At 45.2% G+C, this 24974-nt stretch overlaps 3 protein-coding genes across 7 annotated transcripts; all 3 read right to left on the bottom strand.

The window, feature by feature from the left end:
• Positions 1–106: 106 nt before the first annotated feature.
• On the bottom strand, positions 107–13168 carry pacs2 (phosphofurin acidic cluster sorting protein 2). 5 transcript variants are annotated; one of them, XM_061300400.1, is made up of 25 exons: positions 12876–13168; positions 6739–6826; positions 6571–6660; positions 6370–6495; positions 6139–6301; positions 5962–6035; positions 5809–5889; positions 5608–5667; positions 5372–5526; positions 5206–5296; positions 5073–5132; positions 4878–5002; positions 4686–4818; positions 4521–4625; positions 4348–4454; positions 3996–4150; positions 3811–3921; positions 3575–3683; positions 3296–3328; positions 2399–2441; positions 2260–2302; positions 1996–2131; positions 1689–1915; positions 1466–1579; positions 107–1266 (listed from the first exon to the last, which is right to left on the bottom strand). In XM_061300400.1, exons 1-25 carry the CDS (start codon positions 12992–12994, stop codon positions 1148–1150), a joined length of 2667 nt encoding a protein of 888 aa, XP_061156384.1. In that variant the 5' UTR covers positions 12995–13168; the 3' UTR covers positions 107–1147. The 5 variants fall into 5 exon arrangements, with proteins under 5 accessions (XP_061156384.1, XP_061156381.1, XP_061156385.1 ...); XM_061300397.1 differs by having other exon boundaries at positions 4521–4818; XM_061300401.1 differs by lacking the exon at positions 3296–3328.
• Positions 13169–13909: 741 nt separating this feature from the next.
• srsf5a (serine and arginine rich splicing factor 5a) lies at positions 13910–18075 on the bottom strand. The gene is made up of 8 exons (XM_061300488.1): positions 17927–18075; positions 16936–17064; positions 16773–16843; positions 16565–16687; positions 16409–16478; positions 15080–15153; positions 14884–14988; positions 13910–14703 (listed from the first exon to the last, which is right to left on the bottom strand). Exons 2-8 carry the CDS (start codon positions 17059–17061, stop codon positions 14355–14357), a joined length of 918 nt encoding a protein of 305 aa, XP_061156472.1. The 5' UTR covers positions 17062–17064; positions 17927–18075; the 3' UTR covers positions 13910–14354.
• Positions 18076–19259: 1184 nt separating this feature from the next.
• Positions 19260–24943, bottom strand: LOC133168838 (phospholipid phosphatase 2-like). Its single transcript, XM_061300501.1, has 6 exons — positions 24763–24943; positions 20579–20730; positions 20257–20519; positions 20082–20139; positions 19838–20014; positions 19260–19735 (listed from the first exon to the last, which is right to left on the bottom strand). Exons 1-6 carry the CDS (start codon positions 24821–24823, stop codon positions 19595–19597), a joined length of 852 nt encoding a protein of 283 aa, XP_061156485.1. The 5' UTR covers positions 24824–24943; the 3' UTR covers positions 19260–19594.
• Between the last annotated feature and the right edge of the window lie 31 nt (positions 24944–24974).

Genomic DNA, 24974 nt, shown 5'->3' with positions numbered 1-24974 from the left:
GCTCATTGTGCATTTTAACTCTTTTAAAATTGGAATCATTTTAGCAAACATTTATTAAATTATTGTATTGTAGTAAATACAATTAAAAAATTGCCACTGCAGCAAGTTTTAGTGTGTAGTAGTTTTATTACATAGAGATTTTTGGGATGACAGTGGTTTCAACCAAAGAAAAAACAAATGTTGAAAAATGGGCTTTACTGTATTTAGTGTTTTTTTTAGTTTTTTTTTATGAGTGCACATACAATCATGCCGTGCGTCGAGTTGTCCTTAAAGCACAATCAGCACCGGGATGTTCAAACTGGTGACTTGATGAAATAAATCTAGGCACTTATCAAGAATCTGCCAACAAATATAATAAAAAGACATATGCCACTCAAATGTGATTTATGTCACACGACGCACTACAAAAGTAGTTGCCAACTTGCCACGATACAGTTTACATTTAATGATGGTATCTATGTGATGTCATCCGGTCAACACACTCAAACACACACACACACACTGCTTTAAAGTGACATCTGCGGGAGTGTCAAAGTCGCAAATGAAAAATTCTGCTTTTAACGTTGTAAAATCGTAGCTTGCGTTGTGCTATTTGTTGCTTTAAAGGAGACATAGTACGCAAATTGTTACCATTTAATACACTTCTCAATACTTCTCGACCTGATTTGGTTACAATAAAAATCTCCCGACTCATCAAATTGTGACATCACAGCGGCGAAATGATTTGGAATGGCGTTATCACAGTTGGAGACAGTTTCAAAAATTGGCTGAGAATTAAAGACTTACTTGGTTGTTTAATTTTGTGTGTACAAACCATTAAAAAAATCAATTTTCCATAATATGTCCCCTTTATGTCTAATTATATCTACTATTGCACATGTTATCTAATGTTTCCCGGCATAAAAATACTTTCAGTCTTTTCACAACTTTCTTTTTTTAAATATATATATCCTTCATTCGTGTGCAGGGTGTGCTTTCAGTGCCACGGCGTCCATTTTGGATGCGAGATTAGCATTTAGCTTGAGTGTTATTCATCTAAAAAAAAACAATAACAAAGCCGAGGTTGTAGCGTGGATTAAAAACAAAGATACGACACAGATGACATAAAAGTTGGTTAAACGGGTTGGCACGAGGGCGAGGAGGGCGCTTAGTAGGGGCCTTTGGCGTGGCCGAAGACGGCGATGGGGAAATGTTTGACGTGTGACGACCACTGCGCCGCCAGCTGGAAAAACTTGACGTCGTTCCACTCCACGCCGTCGATCGACACTGACCCGCAAACAAACACAACGCGGCTCACTCAAAAGGTAAAACAATCCCAAAAAATATATTAAAAAAAATCTAATTTAAAGTATACAGAATGGGACAAATAATGCATCTTCAAAATAAATTAATGCATAAAATCTTTTTGACAAGTATGATGAGGTATAAAATTATTTTTTGTTGTTTCGAGTGAATGACACGGTACCTGTCAACATGTTGTGCTGGTGCTTGGCGGTGCAGATGAGACGACTGATGCCGTCGATCACCTGACTCTTGGACTCCACCTCCTTGTCTTTGCTCTTCTTTGGTAGGAACATCACTGCAACAACACAACAAGTTCTTAACTTTATTTTTTTAAGTTGTGTTTCTACATCTTTGTTTTTGCTCTTGAATTAACATGAAAACCTGGACATTTTTTTGTGCTTCACCTTTCTTGTTCTTCTCCTTGGTCACCACCGTCATGGACATGGCGGGTAGGGTGCCGGGCTCGGCGCCCCCCGCGGGCAGCCGGCTGACCTGCAGCGAGCGGAAATTGCACTTGAGCGTATTCTTAGCGGCGGAGATTGAGGAGGAGTCGCGCTTCTCCAAGTCTTTCTTTCTGTCCGCCACCCAGTAGTCCACCTGAAGACCCATCAGCTCCGCCTGACCCCCGGGGCTGAAAGTGACATCACGCGTAAATTAAGCTAGCTGGTAATCGTGCGAAGAACTCAAAAACCGCCTCAAACACGGTCTCACCTGTACAGGCAGAAACTCGTGTTGACGGACGGCGAGGAGGGCGGGGTGGGCGACACCTCTTTGAGCGTCGGCGGCACTTGAGGCGGGGAGGCGAGCAGGAGCGAGGAGCCGGCGGGCGCCGCGTCATCCGAGTCGCCTTCAGAGGAGGAAGTCGCTTATTAAGTGAGTTTAGCGACTTCACTGACAGTAACTAACTTGAAGTGCAGCTAGCAATAATCGAAAAATAATTCATGAATTACAATAACGTGGGAAAAAAACGCTTGCCTGCAGTTGCTGATGTTTGCTCAACTATTCCCACTTTAACCATCTGCAGGATTGACAAGATGACACAAAAAGGAGAAGTTAGCGCCTGAATGGTCAATTCAGTGCCACATGACAAGGTTGGGGGGGGGGCATTACTCACGCCAACAAACGGGATGAATTTCTGACACGAGTCCTCGTCGGGGCTGCGGGGAAAGAAAATAAAATTTAAAGGGCTGGATGACATTTGATGGATTTCAATCTACTGCAAGAAAGAGGCACTAAAAGCAAAGGCAAGGCGGAGGGAACATAAGCTATCGATTTAGTCACTTCAATTTCACACGTGGCTCATAATATTAGGGACACCTACACCATCGAATAACACAAATGACGTAAATGTGATAAATAAATGAAAAGAAAACGGTGCTTTAAATATTCCCGGGATTTGATTTACACGGTGTCCCTAATATTATGAGCCGGTGAGCAACTTCAACATGCCGACTGGCCGCCAATCAATGCGGAGTCACGTGACCTCGTCCAAGCAAGGCGTACGGCAAACACGAAAGGGGAAAGTGCAGCGAGCCTAAATAAAAAATAAAGCAAGAACCTCTCTACTTCTACGGCTATCACGCCATGTGCTATTTTCCCGAGCGGGAAAAATAGCCAAAAGAGGAAAGATGAGGTGAGAGGTTGTTGCTCTTGCCTTGAAGACACCTGCCATCGCCCCCCCAGGGAAGAAATTGACAGGCTATACAAAAGTGAAAGGGGGAAGGGGGGGGGGCACAGAAGAACAACACAAGCTGAATGTACAGCCCACAGTTGCCTAGCAACAAGATGCACCGTGATGTAGTTAAAGATGCACATGCAAAATGCAAAGTTAGGACTATTCTCGTGATACGACAACTTTTCTCTCCCCAAACTATGACCGTCACTTTACAAGAATTGAGAAAGCGGACGGAAAATGGCGGCAGCACACACACACACGCGCGCGCAAATGCATACACAGGAAACATGACTGACGAGGCGGCGTGAGAGAGCAACTGAAAATGGCGCACAATACCTGACGGAAAAATCGAAATGAAAGCTCTTTTTCCTTCGAAAACAAAAAAAAAGTCACAAAAGAATATATAACAACGAGACAAAGCACAGAAATATGTTATTTGCGCACGCACACAATGATAGACACACACAAACTCGCTCATCATTCACTTTTTTTTTTTTTTTAATTCCCCAAAATAAACATTCACCGGACTATTCATCAGGTACACCTGCACAAGCTTTTGCGGCCTTTATAAAGATGCACCCAAATATTAGGAACAGCTAAGAATAATCAAAATACCTTTTTTGTTTGTACGTGAGCATGGCTTCGGCGATGGGAAGCTGGTGGGCTCCGTTGGCGCCCAGCATGTACTGCGTCACCCGAGAAACCACGTCTGGACTTTCCTGGACTGCGCACACGCATAGTTGACATCAATACAAGTGTCATTATGTATCTTCCGGGACACCCTGCAAATACTTCTTTGAGATGGTTAGCTACAAAATCCAGTCCAAATATTGGACTAGGGAAGTCCTTACCGACGACAGGAGCTTCAGGTTTGTGAAAGAGGTCCTTCCAGGCGGCGTCCTGGAACAAAGCGTTGTATCGGTAGTCCATGGCGCCCAGATACTTGGACACGGGGTGTGCACCTGAACGCACCCACAAAGGTTGTTTCATATTCAAAAGAATGTTCATCATTAGAAAAGTGAAATGTGGGACGCACCCAGCGGGATGATGAGGAAGCGCATGTAGCCCAGCCAGTCGGGGGTCTTGTGGGTCAGGTGGTCCACAAAGAGGCGGAGCACGGCGCTGAGGTAGTGCTGAGCGCCGGCCACCGCAACCTTGATGGGGACCGGCGTCTGAGAGTTACAGTTGCAGCTGCGCATAAAATTATTCCAATCAAAAATTCATTTTTTAAAATGATTTTCAACGTAGTGATTCATTCAATAAAGATTTCAGCAGCCATTCAAAAAGCCTGGGATGTATTTGATTGGTCAAGGGCGGTTATGAGTGAGCCCCTAAATATTCTGCCTAGCAACAAGCAAAAAGGAAGCAAAAAAAAAAAAAAGGCTCACAATCTCTGTATGCGGGACACGATGGTGTTGAACGCCGCCTGGATGTCGGCCGTGGTGCAGGTACACACCACGGGCAGGTGGTGGTTCTGGAGCACGTCCGACAAGTACTGAAGTGAGAGCAGAAGGTACGTTCGGAACAGGAACGTCCTAAGAGAATTCAGCGGCGAGCTCACCTGGCCCTGCCAATCGGACGTGTTGATGAGGATGATGCTATCGGGAAGCTGGTTGTCCGACACCAGGATATGGTTGAGCTGATCGTACACCGTCTTCCTGGGGATCTGCACGAAGAAGGTTCGCTTTAGGCGCGTTTCCGACGTGCTCATTTTGTGTGCGCTTACTTGCAAATGGCTGCGAGTGTCCAGCGCCCGCTCGTTGTCCAAACTGTTGGCCCGTTCGTTTTGAGGCCTGCTGGCCTGGCGCTCCTTCAGCGACGTGCTGCGACCTCGCCGGCCCGCCATCTTGGGCTCCTGTCTGGAAAAGACAAACATACTTTGGTTCCCAGCATAATGATAAATAATCCATTTGTTTACCTGTTAGACGAAATAATGAGCGACTCCGTCTTGGTCATCTTGCCACTCGGAGGAAGCCTGTCCAAGAACGTGTCCATGTTGTCCATCTCCAACTCGGTGGTCGGCGTCACCGCCTCTGGTTGCTCCTGAGAAAAATCGGAATCGTTTCCAATAATATTGATCAACGTGTGTGTGTGTGTGTGTGTATACACTCACATCGGAGACATTGTCAGACACGTTGTCCTCACCAACGCATTTGGTTTTATCGGGCTCCATCTGGAATCGGCGCACAAACGTATGACTATGAATACGATTGATTGACGATGGACATATTGACGGACGCTCTGACCGGGCTGGGGGGCTCGCGGTGGCTGCGGCTGCTGTGGATGCTTCCGATTTCCGTCTGCGAGCTGGACAGGGACATGCCCTCAAAGTACGGCCTGAAACAGAACATGAACTTTTTAAACTCCGTATCGGAAAAAAAATCGGTCATACTGTATCATCCACATCCTCACTTGAGTTTGGGTTTGGGTGTGCTGAGGACGCTGTCATCATCATCCAGCTCAGGTCCGCTATCGCTGGGGTTGTCGAATTCAATACTATCCAGGTCCAGATCTTCCTCCTCCACCTCAGGAGGAACCTCGGCTGGATCCTGCTCCGAGTCCAGAACCTCAGTAGAAACACACACACGGTTAGTAACCGCCTGATGGCCCAGTAGTGTCAACTTCGTTAACCCAAAGTGTCGGGTCACCTCGTCAGACACTCGGAACCTCTTGAGGAGAGCGACAACTCGCTGCTTGAAGTTTTGCTGCTAAAAGAGCACACAATGAACACACATAAGTCCGCACACCTTAGCTTTAGCTTACAGTTTGTTTACCCTTAGCTGTAGCTTTAGCTTAATTTCAGTCCTTAAATATTGATTAGCTTCATTTTTGTTTATTTTTTTACTTACTCTTGTCATGGATGCCGTTCTGACGATGGACCTTCTCTGCTTCTTCGGTTTCCTCACATCATAGTCATCATCTTCCAGATCCTGAAGAGCACCAAAATACTCCGAAAAATGATTTCACTTCACTCCGTGTTGATCGATTCTAGACAATCTCACCTGAGCCTGAGCCGCATCGTCGCTGGCCTCCTGCTCTGAGGAGAAACTCTCGTATTCCTCCTCTGAGTAGTTGTCTGAACAAGAAGATAAAAAAGTGGGCAGCTGGTGGACCATCTGATTTCCTCAAGCATTTAGACAACTGACACAATGCTAACATGCTAACACTGAAGGTGGTACCGGAGCATTTGATCTTGTGTCCGGCCTGCAGGCTGCCGTCCTCATGATCGATGGGCTGGCTGGAGAGCGAGAAGATCCAGATCTCAGCCACCTTCCCTAGAAGCTCCTTCTGGTGGCTGCAGAGAGGTAGCACCTGACCCCCCTCCGTCGGATGCTGCATCACCTGGGTCGTGACATAAAATGTCACAATCTGGTTCTTCATCAAGGTGGAACCTGAGCAGATGTCGCTACCTCGGCCATGTCGATGGAGCCCACAGCCAGCGTCTTGTAACCCAGGATGGTGCGGTTCTTGTAGCGTTTGCGTCTCTGCAGCAGAATTTGAAGCTTGTTGCCCTCGCGCTTCAGGAAGTGAGGGTACTGATGGAGGAGGAACGTGAAACGTCAACAACGAGTCACTCGGAAATATTTCCGGTCTTTGAATTGCAATCACACCTGCAGGGAAAAGGTGAGGGCCAGGTCTGTCTCCACAGACCCGCTGGGCGGCAGCACGATCTCGTGGGACCTCAAGATGCGCTTGGAGCCCTGGAAACGCACACACACAACCGCACATCCTGTTTTGCATTTTTTATCTCACTCAGTGGTCGGCGTGGGCATTCCTACTTGAATTTTGACGGCGATGACCACAGAGATGAGCTCCTTGTCTAGTTCTCTGAGCACCACCAGCTTTTTCAGAGTCAGACTGCAAAGCCTGATGGGAAAAAGGGTCAACATGTCAGCACACATATCGTTGCAGTACCTAAACGTCTCAACAGAGGGCACTGTTATTCCTTGCTCCAGCAAACCATTCATGAGTTTTGATTTCATGACAAAACTAGAATGACAAAAATAATAATGAATAACATCAATAATATTCATACAATTCCTAAAACTAAGGAATAGTCCAAATAAATCAATGATATTAGTAGAGATGAAATAAAAAAAGAAAACCATTCATTCATTGCAATTTAATAGAAAAAAAAAATCATAAACAGCAAAAAAAACGGCAGAAAAGTATTTAAATAACTTCACTCAATCACATAAATGAAGACAACGTAGTGGCAGTTTCCTGGGCTTGAAGTTTGTGCCAAATGGGCACCCTGGGGAGGACCGTGGAGGGGGTCCGGCCCAGGGGTTGGCATTGTCTGTGTGAGGCAGCGAGTGGGACTTTGGGGGTGTTTTGAGACACTTCCTCCATGAGACAAAAGTTGGAAGAACCCTTTGCTTCTCTTCGACTAAATTATTCCAAGAGGCTCAGCATGAATCATCTCCTTTTGAGAGCCCCCCCCCACGGTGCACTTTGGACCACTGACCTCGCTGATTAAACATTGGCCAGCGAATCCTTTCCCCATCGCCAGAAAGTCGTTTCCTTGCCAACAAGCGGAGAAACGACAGGGTGGCCTGACATAAACGCAATCTGTCTCCAGATTTATTTGAAGAATCATTCCGCGTGCGGTGGAAAAAATCCTCAATGCGTTGGATCCCAATGACGAGAAAAAGCAAACATTGAAACAATCGGGTTGACAATGGCAGGTTTGAGGCGGCTTTCAATGGCGACCTTTCTGCCAGGAGGACTGCGGTGCGTCAGCCCCAGAGAAGGCCCAGGCACGGCCGCCGCCACCGGCCCCCGTCAAGGCGCACATTGTCCTGACAATAGGCGCATTCTGTGTTCTGGTTCCGAGTGCCGTGCCGGTCTGGATCAGGATGTGAAGGCGGACGGAGCGAAATTTCTTCCAGTCACGTTTGGGCTTAGATGTTGTTCTTTGTTTTGGAATGGGCAGAATGTTTCCTTCATTAACGTGACCAAGAGGCGCAACGATAAATCGTTGGATCCACGTTGAATCAATTAATCGTCGGCCAATCAAAACTTGCAGTGACTCCCATCTGTTCCGTTTGGGCTGCGCTTTGTTCCGTGTCGCACGCACTAGACAGCTGCTGAGTTTTTTTCACACACACTGCCTCCCCCAAAGGACACATGGCCTTGCGAGCCTTTGCTGAGGTCAGCGTGATGCTTTTCTGAAGATTATGCAACCTCCGAGTCACACGATACACTGAACGAACAATTTGGGATGCACATTTGACCATGTGTGTTAAACTTCATGCTAAGCTATGACAACAACGCCATTTTAATTGAGTCAGTTGTCCTTTTTTTAATTCATCTAAATGACAAAAACGTCTCCATCGTCCTTCGGCGAGCATTTCACGTCGTCAGCGTATTTTTTTCCATCGATCACAAAGAATCGGGTTTCAAGCGGTCCGACCTTTCGGGTTCGCGAGGAACGTCGCCGAGCGGACTAAGTGGGATCTGATTCACGGAAACGCAACACCCGACGTGAAGGCACGCGAAATAGCTGCCATGCACATGACCACGAAAAAAAAAAATAGAAAGGACGGAGAGTGTTAAGGGGATTCGTTCACTTGAGCTCTACCGGGCAAGTTTTTTAATTGGCAATTACATGACAAGTATGTTGCGCATTCTTCTTTGCGTGTGTGTATTATACTGCCTCCTGGTGGCCAAGGCAGGCACAACAGTCAAATATTGAAATTATATCGACTGATCTTTTTACTCTACCTTTATCTTAAGTATTATAGAAAATTAACATGGGGCAGGCTGGAACAGATTATTGTATTTCCATTCATTTGATTTTTTGTTTGTTTCAAGAGTCATAGGCTATGTTGACCTTTCGCTCAATAAAATATGACGCACGTTCACGTCAAATAACTGGACCCACTCTCTTGTCCGAGCATCCGTGTAACAAACACATCAAAGTACAGTAGCTCCTAATGCATCTCTCACACACACACAGACGCACACACACGTTCCACTTTACCCATAATGGATGTGCACTTGTTAACCTACATCAGCAGATGATTTCCATGGTAACCCCGGAAATCCACGCAAAAAAATCAAAGCGTACGAACCAGGTGCTCGACGTTCTCGGGTAAAATGTCTTTTTAATTGAGATGAGCTGTACTCTAAGTCACCGGTTTATTGTCAGGCGGAATCCGTGGAACACCAAATTACGTAAAAATCGATATACAGCAGGAGAAATCATTTCATCTGACTTAAAGATGTGGTCTGTCGACATTTTTTTTTCGCCCCTTCAAGGCACACAATCCATGAACCAATTTATTTCTGTGCATTCTCTGGTTTTATATTTGATTATATTTTATTCAAGGCCCACAATTGTGAATTCTGCCTAGCAACAAGTGTGTCTTGACTTGCTGGGTGAAAAACTGTCAAATTTAAAGACACCAGGATGGGAGAGAGTTCAGCGAGTACGAGTATTTCAACTATTCAAAAGTCTGCGTGGCGGAGTGCTCTCATCTGAGAATCTTAACACACACACACATGCGCACACTTCCATGAATATTGGAACACACTTGGGTTCTGAGCTACTTGCTAAGTCGCTAACAATACGTGTTGAACACAGGATGTTAAACAAGAGACCACAGACCACACACACACACCTAAACACACACACACAAACACAATGTGTGCAATCAATCAGCTGTGGCTCCTCCACATTATTCAGACGTCTGCTGCCGGCGCTTCAGTGTTCAGCTGCTCATGCAATATTCAGCAGCGGGATTTACAGGCTGGCTCTGCACATGTGTGTGTGTGTGTGTGTGTATGTGTGTGTGTGGGATGGTGGCCCAAAATAGATTTTAAGCCCAACCTGTCAGACCAGAGAAAAATATGCCATGACAGGACAAGTCTGTGAATGGGTAATTCTGCACTGGAACACAAACACACACGTAAAAAAAAAACAATGATATGCTGGTAAGTGAACATGCATATATTCTTTATCCTCTGTGAAAAATGATAGGATAACTTTGGACCTGGACTTTTGTTACTCAGCTCAGACACGAACATAAACGCAATGATAATAGCAATAATAATAACCAGGCGGGTCAGTGAGGCAAAGTTGAAACTCCTACCAGGAGTTTGTGGGTCAGTGGATCATTAAACGCTAAAGCTAAAGGTGTGTGTTGTTGTTGTTTTTTTTGACCTAGCGGCACATTGCAACACCACAATTTGCGAAAATACAAAACTCATTATGTATTTTACATTAGCATTTAAAAGATTCAGGATTTAAAATGATGGAAAATGTTTTATTTCTTCATACACTCATTTGAATGTAGCTCCATTATTCATGAATCACTTTTTCCCCTCGAATGACAAAAAGGGAAGAAAGGCACAAAGAACGGAGGGGAAAAAAAGAATCATTAAGAAGAGGGCAAATCACCATTATAATCTTTTTCTCCATTAAGAGCCAAAGGAGACGCACCTCATCATCATCATTTATTGATGGAGGCCGCCAAGGCCTCGTGCTAGGCTCCTTTTCATCTGGAATATTTTTGGCAGTCGTCTCACTGTGCCGCCTTTTAATTAGCCTCTCATGCATGCCCGCACACGCAAACACACACGCGTGTGCTTATCTGGGGAAAAACGATACGATCTGGAAAGGCTCCCAAGGAGACATGAGAGCATTCTTCATATTTTCCAGTCGAATAAAAAATGAATGAGGCGAGATGAAGTGCTTCAGGGCCAAGCAAAAAAAAAAAAAAAAAAAAAAAACAGGCGGAAGACAGAGATTCCTATTATGATAAATATTAAAGTAGCCTGCCAAATAGTGCTCCCATCAATTACCAAGGTCTGTTAAGTCAACATTTGGACACAAATCAAACAGCTTTCAGGTCATTAACCTCTAAAAACCGAGCGAGCGCGAGTGCTAAATAATAAATACGACAAACCAAATGTGTAAAACTCATAAAGATGGCAAATGAACATTTGAGGAAATGAATCAAATGAGAACGTCAACATCTGACCATTACATCGCTCCAAAACTTTGACCAAGAAGAAGAAAGTGGAATTGTCTTGAGAAGAGGACGGCCTGCTTCAGGAATAATATCAGCTTCAGGAGCAGCAGAAAGAAAAGAAAAAAAGCTGAGTGAAGCAATTGGACAAAAAGCCATTTTGGACAATAGTGTTCATTAGTGAGAGTCGCCGCTAATCTGCTAACGCGGCCAAGTGGAGATTTGCAAGCGTTCAAATCAACTTTTTTTTATTTCCCAGAGCGTGGACTGGAAACGTTCATTTAATGTCGAGGCTGGCGTGGGAGATTATGATGTTTAAATCCCGCTAATGGCAAGCACAATCAATGTGCTCAGTAGTTGTGCGGAATGTGCTGTTAGCATTCTGTGCTTACATGTTAGCATCCCAAAATAAAAAAAAATCAAACCAAGGAAGGGGAAAAAATGGTTTCAGGATAGAAGTACGGTTGTGCAACTCTGAGAGAAGGAAGGAAGGAGGGAGGGAAGAAAGGGGGAAGAAATAAAGGAGGTCAGGTAGGAATAGATGGCATAAAAAAACAGTTGTGGAAGTTAGTAAGGCAAGAAGGAGGTCAGAAATGATGGAAGGATATCAGGAATCAAGAAAGGCGGAGAAGCAGAAGGAAGGAAGGATGAAAAATGAACTCCAAGGGAAGGAAGGATGAAAATGAAGGCTAAAAGGAAGGAGGGAGAAACACCTGAATGTGTGCTAAGCTCTACCATATATTGCATTGAAACAAATATAAGTGCACTTGAGCAAAGTCAGGAGTGTGTCCGTCCGTGTGTGTGTGTCCTCCAGGACTTTGCTGTGTCAGCGTGTCGCTCTTACGTAATAATTAAGATTCGCTAGGAGGACAGGAAGTGTACGAGAAGCATCGATCCGACCTCGTTTTGGGCCCAATCAGAGGAAAAGCTATCATGCTAACACGCTCAAAAGCTAAACCAAGACGCTAACGTCCTACGGAGTAGATTCCCTGGATGCAACTAACAAAAGCGGATGACTTCCAAACAAAGAGAGCTTCTCGCCGCCTTCTCCACCATCCTACTCTGCATTCCCGCAGCTCGAGCATCCCTTGTGGACAAAAGAGCGAGTGTCCCGAGCGTCCCGAGCGTCAGTCAGCCAAGCAACCTCCACAGATGAACGTTTACCGGGGGGGCGTGAGACTCAATGCTCTCTGTATAGTTTACTGTTGTTGTTTTTTTTGTTAACTGACTGAATGTCCAAAAGGTCACACTTAAACTCGTGCGTGCTCGGAGTGAATTTCCACTTTTACTTCGTGCTTAATTATGAAAAAGATGAGAGAATCATACATAACGTTGCACTTTAATCATACACATTCTAAATTGTCATTTACAATGTGCAAGAAAAGTTAGCTTCGCATCATTAGCCAAGCGGCTAAATTACCATAACGCTCCTTGAGTTTAGTGTACTTGTTTTAAATCTTCGCTTAGCATATGTAAGAACTTTGTCAAACCACTTATAACGGCATCATTTGTTTAACACACATCACATGCTTTCACGGGCCACAGAAAATTATGGGGCGAGCTGGTTCGAGCCCCCGAGCTTTATGTTTGACACTTCTGCATTCGATGATGCAAGTGTTCCTAATAGAGTGTCCTATTCTCATATTAAATGTGTCATGGTGTGGCAGAGATGCACATTGGTGATTGATCCAAATGAATAAAAAAAATATGGATTAAAATCCAATCAAATGTTATGGGTTGTATTAAATCTAAGGTGGGGCGGTGGGGGGGTTATTTGGGTGTGTAGCATCCTTCCCAGATGCATGCAAGCCTCCATCACAACACATTGCTGCAGGCGGCCCATGCGCCCCCAGTCGTGGGGATCGGCTCCATTGCCACCCCGCCCGGTCAAGTACTGCAGCGGTGAAAGTTTTAAAAGGACGCCGCAGGGGAGGGCTTACCGAGGGATGCAGTTCGGAGACGAGCCGTCGATTTCCCACGTTGCGAACAAATTCATCGGCATTGGTCTGTTGAGAGCCCCGCTGCCGGGGAAGCTCAGCCGGCTACTTCTCTCCGCCATAGTTCCCGGGTCGCCTTCTTGCACGCCTGCCTCAAGTGTTGGACGTGAGTCCGGGAAAAGAGATGCGTCCTTCGGTCACGTGAGTGGGACACTCGTGGACGAGCCTCGTTGTCTCTCCGCTCCAGCTCCTCGTTGCTCTGCTCGGCTTGGTGGAGCTGCGGTGCCGGTGTGGTGGGAGGGAGGGCGGGCGGGGCGAGGAGCCATTGACCGTGGGGCTTGTTGTGCCCACCACGTTGCTCCTCGTCCCGCATATGAGGCCGATTAAGGGCGAGCGCCCAGAAGGGAGGGGCGGAGTTTTAAAGTGTGTGTGTGTGTGTGTGGGGGGGGGGGGGGGGGGGGGCGTATATATTTTTGAAATACATAACAATAAACAATGTTAGATCTCGCCTTCGTGTTAGTTGCAGCATTTGACCCACATTCACTTGTTTACTTACCTGGCTGCTAACTCATTGAGCTCAGGTTACAGTAATCCACCAATGGAAAAGCAGTCGGAGGGTTCTCATAATTTACAGTCATTAAAACGCGTCTTTCTACTCAGCTACTAAACAAAACATTCATATTCAGGCTTCCATCCAGAGCTCCATTTCGGAACGGTTTTGCCCCACGAGGGTTGCGTGCCTGCAGTACGCAATACAAAATGTTGGTAACACTGCCCCCAAGTGGACACTGGAAAAACTAGCATAACATTTTTTTTTTTCAATATTTAGTAGTTTTTGGGGAGATGAACGAGTATAACAGCATAATCAGGTCTGCCAGGGAGTGTAGCGTGGGCTTTAAGGATTAACATGAATTGATGAAAGCAGCTTAGCTCGAGGAATCATCCCAAAATAGTCATATTTTAGCTTTTTAAATCTGCTTAACCAGAAAGAAAGAGTATGATATCACTTATTTGCAATGATAAAACAGTCACGTAACTAAAGGTGTTTGTGAAAAGTTTATTAATCAGACGACAGATGTGACGCAATCACATAACAAATCAGTTTAAGTCGCTTGTTTTGCCGTCACAAGAAAGTGAGTGAGCTTTATTTCGAATGAGCCAAATGGCTGATTAAAATTTCCGTGCATTTACATACTGACGGTGCAACGAAATTCTTCTTGTTGGAAGGTGACAGCAGTGAAGGCAACAGCCTCATCTCAAAGGATGGCGCCTGCACCGAAATAAATACGCTCACTCAGGCCCTGGTGCAAACATTACCGGATACGGCTTAATTCAAGCACATTAGAAACAAAAAATAAAACAAAAAAAAATAGGGATTTCTTGTGGAAGCACATCCAAACTAAAAATGACAAAAATAAGGATAAAGGAGCCAAACCTTCACAGAATTTCACAAGGACAATCATGTACACAACGTTTGGCCTCTCAGTGTTTGCTCTCGGCGGAGGCCGAGCGGGACCGCGAACGGGACCTGGAGCGGGACCGCGACTGGTTGTTCTGGGCCGGGGGCGGCGAACGGGAGCGGGACCGGGGCGAGCGAGAACGGGACTTTGAGCGAGACTTGGACCGTGACTTGGAACGGGATTTGGACCGGGACTTGGAACGGGAGGGGGAGCGGTCCCCGGCTTTGGGGCCGCCGCCCGACGTCTTCTTTTCTGGAGTGCGGCTGGGCGTGCGTGAGCGGCTGCGGCTCCTGGAGCGGTTGCGACTCCTGGAGCGGCTGCGCGAGTAGCTGCGGCTACGGGAGCGGGAGCGAGAACGGCTCCGGCTGTGGCTGGAGGGGAAGAAATATTCAGAAATAAATAAGATTCTCCATCCTACCCTTTGCTCAAAGTACTACATTGAGAACCTGAATTACTTTGCTTAAAGTAGCAAAATATTTGTATCAGATATTCTATTGCATATGTGGGAATAAAGAAAGAAAAACTGCATTCTGTGATTTTCACGGACTCACTTGCGACTGTCCTCAAAGATTTTGATCTTGCGTCCGTTCAGCTCTGTGCCGTCCAGCTTGGAGATGGCGTTCTTCATATCGCTGCGGGATGCAAACTCAACAACCCTGTGGCCCCGCCCCCAGAGAGAGATGAGTCATCGTGCGTTTGATAAAAGGAGGGAGGAAAGAAAGGCCGAGCCGGCTCCGGAAAGCTCACCCTTCGTTTTTGTTGGGTCTGTGTGCGTCAACAAAGGTCACCTCTCCGGCTTTTCTCATCAGGTCTTTGAGGTCCTGCGCAAGAGCACGAGTTAGAACAAGAGTGGCGCACGGCGGCCCCCTTGGGAACCTGAGGCTTTGTTGACACCTGCAGGGGAGAGACACGAGCACACAGGAACAATGGCAACACACACACTCACTTGCTAGTCTAGTGTGCAGACTGTCATGTTAGATGTTGTGGATTTATTTAAAAAAAAAAAAAAAAGGGGGGGGGTGGTTTTATAGCCACTATTAAAAATTATAGCCTAATTGGCAAAAGGACGATTAAAAATGATTATTACACATTAGCCTTACTCACAGACGACCGAGTGACGCCGCAGTTTGGTATTTCTATGTTTTGGCCGAGCAAAGTGTGGAAAAGTATTTCTACAGTGTGCAGGGGTGGGCAAAGTATTCACAAATGTTTGCCCAACCCTGACGACGCTTTAGGCGTCAACAGTACAGACTTTCGTCACTGGTAACCCGCAAGGGAAAAAAAAAATCTAATAAATGAACACAAAATCACATGAGTTGTAATGCTACTTACCGTGGCCATTACCAGGAAGACATTAGCATAGCGCCACGTGTCCAAATAGCAAATGGGAACCAATGCAGTGTTAAGCCCTCGAGAAACGACCTCGACCTCCAGGCCTCCACAAGTACGGAACCACCAGAGAGCGAGTAGTAGCAGTGGGAGGAGAGGGGCACTCAACACCCCGTCACAGCAACAGAAAAACACCCCAAAGAGGGTGGCTTGTGGCCCTCCCGCAGATTTGAGAGGACGTTACAGCAGTCGGGGATGCCAGCCCACAGAACCTCCAGACCGGCTTACGGACCTCCTAAGGCTACCGTATCCTGCGCTAGACCACTTTCGCCCGCTACCGGGGCCCAGCCAAGACTTTAGACCGGCGGCAACTGCGTGTAAGGAGAGGCACCAAATGGACACCATTCAGAACACAACCAGGAGAGAGGACGCCACACACTTGCGAGCCCTCCGGGGAGGGTCGTGCGTTGGCCGATTTTTTTTTATTTGTATTGACACTAGACAACCATAAAAGGCTGTTTTTTCACACTAGCCAATTAACAGCATTTATTTTCTGCTTTTATGCTCGCTCTCTCTGGGAGAAAAACAAAAGTGTATTTGTTAGCCAATTCGCTAAGGGGACTCGTATTGACTCGCCCCCATTGCTAATATGCTGCATCAATTTGGAAAAAACTATCTCATATAAAAGCTAGGAGTGCTTAGCAATGGAGACTTTTGAATGTACACAAAGGCCAAGACTGGTCTTACCTGCCAGCTGATGCGTGACGACAGGTTCTCCACTATCAACCGGTGATCTGTGCGCACTGGAGGTCCATACCTGCATGGACACACGCGGGAAAAAATGTGCTTAACAGAAAATGTGCACAGTTACAAGCAAATCATTGCAGGAAGCCCCCGACGTACCTGGAGCCACTACTGCGCGATTGCCGATAACCACTAAAGCCTCCCATTCTGGAGCTGGAGCTGCTGCTGCCACCACTGACAACCCCCCTTCCTCTCCTGGAGCGAGCGTGCTCTATGGTGACCCTGCAATACAACGAGCGGGAAGGGAAAGTCCACGTGAGCGGCAAATAAAACAAATACACACGTGTACTTTGGACATCAAACTCACCTCTCACTACACAGTTCTTTGCCGTTGAGTTCGTACACGGCATCATCTGCATCCCTATGATCATCAAACTCCTAAGAAACACACTTCCATGAGTCACTCTTTTCGACCCCCAAATATTGATTAGACATTCTCATGCAAATCAAAGCTGGGCGATCCGACTGACCACAAAACCAAATCCATTCTTCAAGTTGATTTCGCGGATCCGTCCGAAGCCCTTGAAGAACTTCTCCACGTCCCTCTCTCTGGCGTGTGGGCTCAGGCGGCCGATGAAGACCCGACTGCCGCTCATGATCTGTTAAGATGAGAATAAGTCACAAAATAATGAATGAGATTTTTTTTTTTTTAACTTCATTGATGACTCAATCACATAAGCTTTTCTACTATCCAGTCTCCTCTTCAAAACAATATTATTGAGTCATCTTTACTATTCAAGTCGACGTTTAAGGGCAAGAGACGCCGTTTAAAAACGGCAAAGTGGCGTCAGGACTAGTTCAGGGCCGCCTCAATCGTGATTCGACCAGTTCTGCAACTGTCACATTTAAATTACCTCACTACGAGATAAGTCAATACTTTGCTGAGGCGCAATAATCACTAACCGACTTTTTTTTGTAAATTATGTTCAAGCAAACTGGAGGGCATTCACTACAGACAATCGTCAGGGGCCATAAATAGCTAAACAAAAATGGAATCGATATCATTCAAACTCATATATAATGTTATGCCTCACTCTATCACCTATAGTTCTCATTTATTTCTCTCGCGACTTTAAAGTTGATTTTGCTGATAGAATCAAAGTCCAACAAAACAGAATGCATGCGAGGCCTGGGTTAATCCATAACTACGACGACGTCGCGACGTTTTAGCGCAAACGACGGCTTGAATTGCAGTTAGAACAAAAAAGGAAAATTCACAGTTTATGTTCTGCTTTAAAACGATTACTGCACTAAAAAGTGTAGAAAATAAGCACAACGGATCGATTAGTTTATGAAATGTTGGAGCTTTCTTTTTTTAGCTTGCCACGATGTCGGTTAGCCACAGCAAGCTAACAAGCGTTAAGTACATGAAGTAAAACAATTTGGATCAAATTTCCACCGACATATTGGACAACTAATGAGCTGATGTGGATGTTAAAAGTGTTTTGTGTCGGGTCTTACCTCGGCTTGGCCTAAAAACGTCTGTGGTTAAGTTGAAATGGTTCAAAGGACTCTCCTACTTCTTTCTTCTGACTTGGATCCGCACGACTACCTCAAAATGGCGAACAACGGGGCGTTATTACGAAACCCCACTTGCCTTCTCGGCGTACGTGCTCTCCTGCAATATGATTGGCTGTCCAGCCGCTCTATTGGACAATGATTGGCTGCTGCCTCGGTTAAGACACACCCTAACAGTATGCACTAGGAAGTACAGTTCCTAGTTGGGCGGAGTCTTTTTTTTTTTATATAAAAATACTGTTAATTTTTAATTTTTATTCTGTACTAATGTAATGGATATATGGAACTGACGTTTGATTTTTTTCTGAGCAGCCAAGGGCAGCCAGTATTTTTGCAGTGGAGCACGTTGTGCCTAGAACTCGGTGGAATGAATAATAATGCTACCACTAGAGGGCGCTGACGTATCACTAGTGGGACTTGGCTGGACCACACTTGGAGAATCATCCATCCATCCATCCATCCATCCATCCATCCATCCATCCATCCATCCACTTAGAGCACGTATTTTCTGTGTATTCATGTGTTCATTTTTGAAGCAACTTTCTAATTTTGAAGAGCAAAGCTTGCTAGAACATCAGAAGTTCATTTTTATGGTGGCAGCTTTGTGTTGAATTCCATCTAACATGGCAAGAAATTTCCAGGAAAAAAAAAAACTTTTGTGTTTTGCCATAGAAATGTAATGAATGGGGAGAAAGAATTTATGTGTACCTTAACAATTTCGGCAAAAAGAAAAAACAAAAAAGCTTTTGGAATCGGTGAGTCACAGTTGAGACATTCAAGAATAACAAGCATGAGCAGAAGCAGGTCCGCACACGAGGACGACATCACTCCAGAGTCCAGACCGCAAGAAAAAAACAAGAATCGGTGTCATGGAAAAACAACTTTAAAAATCTCTCGCGTAAGAAGGAAAGAAACAATGACAAAAGGTTCCACGTGTTCAAAAGGCAGGAAGGAACTGGATTTGTGCACACAAAAGCGTTCCCATTTGCCAGGCCCTCAGGGAACATTTTCAACGCCATCCAAATTGTCTCCGAACCATCAAATGAAGTCTTTTTTTTGTTTGTTACTTTGTTGACGCAAACGTTTGGCCCTGGAAAAGAGACAAAGGCAGGCAGGACAAATTGTCATGTGCTTTCTCGGGAACACTATGGCTCTTTGAAGGGGAACTAAACCCGAAAGAAAGAAAGAATTTAACAGAACAATTATCGGCGAATCGTAAAGATGTGACCAGGAAGTCGAATTTCTGCGTTCTTCGTAGAACATGACCTCTACAACGTTGTTAAAAATAACAGCACGGTTTATTAGATAAGACACAGTAGTGATGCAAAAAAAACAATACTGTATATAAAAATGTGTTAGCTGAAGCAGCGAGTGGTCTGCTCGTAAAAGATTTTAGTGGTGAAGCAGTCTTACTTTAGATAAAAACAAAACATTTTTCCGTCAAGTCACAGCATCGATTTTCCAAACAAACCGTAACAAAAGCGTCATTGCACATAGAGACAACACATGTACATTTCACTTTCTAGGTTTAGCTATACAAATGTGTTGAAGAGTTCCGGCTAGTGGTTGCGGACATGAAATGATGGCACAGGAGGGTGGCGTGTTGGCGTGTCATACGGGTGGCGAGTAGTTGTAGTGGTTGGGGCGTTGCGGGCTGGGCTTGTGTTCAAGTCGCTCGTCGTCGACGGCGGCGTCCGTCCGCGTGCACGCCGGCTCGCCGCGTTGCTTGAAGAAATCCGAGACGTATTTAACCTGAATGAGGAATAAAATCAAAATATGTTACAATAGCGCACTAGCTCCTAGGTTAATGCTAACACACAAAGTAGAATCAATTTGACGTCCTGCTGTACTCACCGTGAGAACCGCGATGAGCGCCCCCTGCAGGAGTCCCACCAGCACGTCGCTCCAGTGATGCTTAAAGTCGGAGACGCGCGTGTAGCCCACGTACAAGGAGAAGGCCACCAGGAAAAACTGGATGGTGGGACGCACCAGACGCGTCCACTTGCCTTGCATACGGGCCTGCACGTACAACTAAGGAGCACCGTTTTAAGGTCAGCATGTGTGTGTGTGTGTGTTTGTGTTTGTGATGTAAACTCACAGAGAGGAAGAGCATGCAGTACATGCCGAACGACGAGTGCCCCGAGTAGAAGGACAACCTGAGCAATGAGAAACAGCAATGAGCTATTAAATAAGAATATAAAATGATTCCAAATCATTTACATCAAAATAAATCGACATTATTGTATTTATGGAATCATTTCTTGGTGACTCACCTGGACTCTGTGACGTTGCGCAAGCTCCCGGTGCAGTTGAGGTGGACCTGGTAGCCGTTGCAGCTGGTGGGGGCGCACACGGACAAGAAGTTTGGTCTGGGCCTTCCGATGGTGAACTTGGCCAGGTCGGTGAGCGACTGGCTGACAGCCGCCCCGAACAGGAAGGTGCCCACGATTTTGTAGAGCGCTGCCAGGTATTGGTTGAACTGGGAGTTGGAGTGCAGGCGCTTGGTGTGCACCAGGTAGGCCTCGCCGGTCGTGATCTGAGCGGAGGAACCGTGTTGTTAAGCGTCAAGGCTGCGAAGACCGGCTTCTTACTCACGATGACTATGGAGCTGGTGATGGTGACGGCAGCCATGGCTCCATGGGAGATGGTGTCTCTCCTGTAGGGGTAGTTGATGCTCTCGTCATCGCAGTAGATGCCTCTCTGGTACGGTTTGAACATCAGCGTCAGGATGGCTGAGGGCAGGGACGCTGAAGAAAGAAAATAAAAAATAGTGCAAAAGTGAGTTTATCGTCAACATCATAAACTTGTTGAGCTGGGACATTTCCAAGCGCCCACGGGTCACGACACGGGTTGTCCAGTGGTATCATTTGAACCCGCGGCCGATCAGGAAACAGCTAAAACCACACAGTAAAAAAAAAAAAAAACAGCCGCTTCAATGAAACGTCAGGAGCGTTGGCATGGCGACCTGGTCCAACCTTTGACTGCGTATTGCCGCGGCCCTCGACAATCTCCGTCAACAAGTAGGGGAAAAAAAAAAAGGTCAAAGGGCAACATGCTTTGTGACAAAAAAGACTCCAAGTGAAAGTCGAAATAAAGAGCGGCTGTCTCTTAAATCTATGCCGAACAATAGTCTACAATTCAAATGACTTTTCCTGTTTTCCTCAACTGGTCATTCCGCTGCCAAAGCTAATAACGGGAAAGAATGGATGGTTTTCTTAGGCTCGGGTTTATGAAGTACGAGAAGGAGAGAGCGCTCTCCGTGAACACGTTGCTTCCTTCCTCCAGAGTGTGGGACCGAAAGAAAACGCAACCAAATACGCACCGTGGTGACCTGGTGCGAAGAATAGAGTTCTAGGATGGGACTGGGGTTTATAACTTCCTATATCAATGTTTTAACAGAAAAAATCATTCCAAAACACTTCAGTATTATTTTAGGATTTGACTTCAAAATAATTACTACTTTTCTATTACGCATGGCTTCAGCCAATAGGGGAGTTTCCCATAAATTAAAAAAAAAACAAATACCGTATTTTCTGGACTATAAGGCGCACCGGACTATAAGGCGCACCTTCAATGAATGGCCCATTTTAAAATTTTGTCCTTATTTAAGGCGCACCATTAACGCATCATGTCAGATTTTTAATCCAAATCAAATCATTCTCCATTTTATCTTTTTTCTTTCAACTTCAGACGCAACAAATTACTTTATAATCACAAAATAATGATCCATAGTCTTTTTGATTCATGATTCATAGTCTTCAGCGGGCCACTTATGATTGATTTCATCACACAATGCTTCGGGCCAGTTTAAATTTAAGAACTTGGTCCATATATAAGGCGCACTGGACTATAAGGCGCACTGTCAGCTTTTGAGAAAACTTTAGGTTTTTAGGTGCGCCTTATAGTCCGGAAAATACGGTACCTAGACCAAAAAAAAAAAAAAAAGAAACTATAAACACAGCTCTAACAATTTTCTGATTTAGATGAAAGCTCACGTCCATTATTTCGGTTGGCCGAGCGTGCGCCGCCCAGCCACTGTTTACTTTGCAGGGTGCTAGCATAACATTTTGATAAGCGAGTGCTTGTGCGACACAAGTCCGCTGCCAGCGTGGCCGCACGGTCGGCCGCAGTTGTGCAACGGCTTGCCTTCAAAACAAACACGCCACTGACGCGCTAAACCACCGTCTGTCCCAGCCTGCTTTGTGAGGAAGTCAACTCCTCTTTGGATGAGACGTAGCTAAAGATTACGGCAGTGGCGGGAAGTCGTTAAGTAGAAACATTACTGCGCTTAAAATTTGGTTTGAACTTTTCTTGCAAAAATCCATCGACACTTTATTAAACCCTTAAAGCAGATTGCATGGGACCAGGGGCGGAACTATGGGGTGGCTGTGCCCCCGCCCCATTGCTACCTGTACATTTTTAAGTTTTTTCCTTTTGTTTGGTTTATTCATGTCAACTTTTAAATTAAGAGGCGCTTAAGATGAGAGTTTCCCCTGAGTAGAGATTTGAAAAGCAACAAGGGAAAGGATGCTTTCAAGCGTTCCCAAAACCCCCCACGATTGCACACTGGAAAAATAAACAAGATGGAATTTGGGATCAGAGACAAGTACAACTTCCTCTTGACCCTCGGCACCAGCAGGAAGTGGAAAGTGTTCCTGTTTTTCAGGGCCTGGACGATGACGATGGTGGCACGGACAGACGGACGGACGGGAGCAGGTAAGCGGCCAACGTCGCTGAAGTTGCAAAATGACCACCACAAATTTCCTATAGTGCTACGGCGTGTTCTATATGCTAGCTAACAATTAGCTTTAGATATTACATTAATAATTAAATCGGACTAAAGTGAAATTTTAACAGCATGACTATCCATTTTTTACCGGAAGGTTCAATCGCTAACAATTTCTGTCAAAAAGTTACATTTGTAAAGCTGAGGTCTTTTGGCCTGCTGTGAAAGAGGAAGCAGGTCCCGCTTCAGAAAAAAAAAACGACCTTTGAGAATATCGAAACGAGAGATAGCGGCACCCCACAAGGATTTTTTTTTTTAAATAACATTCTCTCTAAACACCGGACGCATGAAACATGAGTGAACTGAAAAGGCATGATGGGACTTCACACACACACACAAACACACTTTATCTTCAGCTTCTCGCTTTCATTTTCACACGGGAATGTGAGGCAGCAAAAGTCAATAGTTCCAACTTTTACTCCGACACATATTTGGCAGATGGGCTATTTCATAAAAGTCCTCAAAAATAAAGTCCACGTGGTATCAGTGACTAGTATCGGTCCATCCAGAACGATTTCAACTTTGTCTTGCCCCTATTCTGCAAAAAAAAAGGGGCTCATCGTGGACACTCAACGATGGAGAGCTAACACAAAGTGACAGGATGGATGTTTGACCGCTGAGGGGAAGGGAGCAAAATAAAACACACACATTGAGAGTTTAGCTCCAATGTGGACAATCAGCACATTCCAACAGCTCCATCTGTCTCACACACACACACACACACAATTTGGCAGTCGGCAGTTTCTAATGATCATTTAAGATATTTAGCGAACACGATGTACAAGTATAAATAACCACATAAAGATGACATCACACGCACACAAACTATACTCGCTCATTTTAACCCGACAGGTCTTAAAAACGTTTTTCGATAATAAAAAAAAAGGACGAGTTGAGTGTTGAAAGTGTGCAAGGGGGGAGGAAGAGATTTGAGAATTGTTATTATCATTCCTGCCTGTCAGTCAGCAGGTGGGGCAAAGAAAATGGCGTCAATTGAATTTTTTTTTGTTTGTGACTATCCAGAGGGACAAATCAGCCGTTGCATTTGAAATCTCTGGAAACCCGAGCTTTGCACCGCCGGCGAGCCAAACGTGCTGATAGACTTGCAACAACCAGCTATTTTTACTCTCCTTTCCAATCGGTAATCCTTAGTGGGAGGGAGGGTGGGGGGCTTAAAGGTCATGAAGATTCTCAGTAGATGGGGTCATGAACTGATATAGCCAATAAAGGAATCATGTCTAATAATTCCATTCCAACTTTGAGGAGCACGGCTCTTCCCATGTGGCACCACCAACACCTGAAAGACGGCAATTCTGTCAAATCTGAGTGTCATCGAGGAGACCCGAGCAAGTCGCGACAGGCCGTTTTGTTTGCCGTACACACACACATACACACACATACCTGGTTGAGTGTTTGTGTCTCTTATACTGACCTGAAGAATTGGAAAACGTGCAGACAACACAAACACAAGGCTCACGTTAAAGAAAGAAATACCTGTAATACTTTTCATGCAAAATTGACGATTTTATTTTACTTAATATATGTATACGAACAACTGACCAGTTTTAGGAAATGGATCCAAGAACTGACTAATAACAATATATTTTATCACCATCATTAATTCATGTATTTTTTTTTTAACCTGCTCTAATTTAACAGTCTTAAATATTTTTACAGTACTTTGTGTGTGTGCGCAAGCCTGCAGCATTCTTTAAAGTGTATGTGTTGGGAAACACACACCAACTGTGGCCTGTTTGAACAAGATAGAGAACTTTCAGTACGGCTACGCTAACCCACTAATTCCGAAACTTTTTTTTTTTTTGTCATGCGAGTCATGTGAGATCATGAGGTTTGCCAATTTAAAATTTAAATTGACATAATACAAATTTTCATCTATCTTTGCTGATGATAAATGCACAAAGCACGTGCTTGAGTGAAGCAATCTCATTTAGTTTAATTGTCTACGCTTGCATAATAAAAGGTAGAATCTCACCGATGAAGACGCAGAGAACATCCACAACCACCAGAATCACCTTCTTGCCTTGCTCTGTCATGTTTGCCGTCCTAAAAGAACCACCAAGTTGATGTTTAAGTGGCGCCGCGTCTGCCGGCCCTGTCTTCCTTCCGCCCCCTCGGCGTACCTGTCGTGCTGTGGCGGGTTGGGGAGTGGGTGGGCGACGGTGGTGTTTGGGGAGGGCTTGACGT

This window comes from Syngnathus typhle, linkage group LG16, assembly GCF_033458585.1.
Source record: "Syngnathus typhle isolate RoL2023-S1 ecotype Sweden linkage group LG16, RoL_Styp_1.0, whole genome shotgun sequence".
Taxonomy (NCBI): domain Eukaryota; kingdom Metazoa; phylum Chordata; class Actinopteri; order Syngnathiformes; family Syngnathidae; genus Syngnathus; species Syngnathus typhle.
The sequence above is the reverse complement of the archived record's forward strand: the minus strand, read 5'-3'. Positions and strand labels throughout refer to the sequence as shown.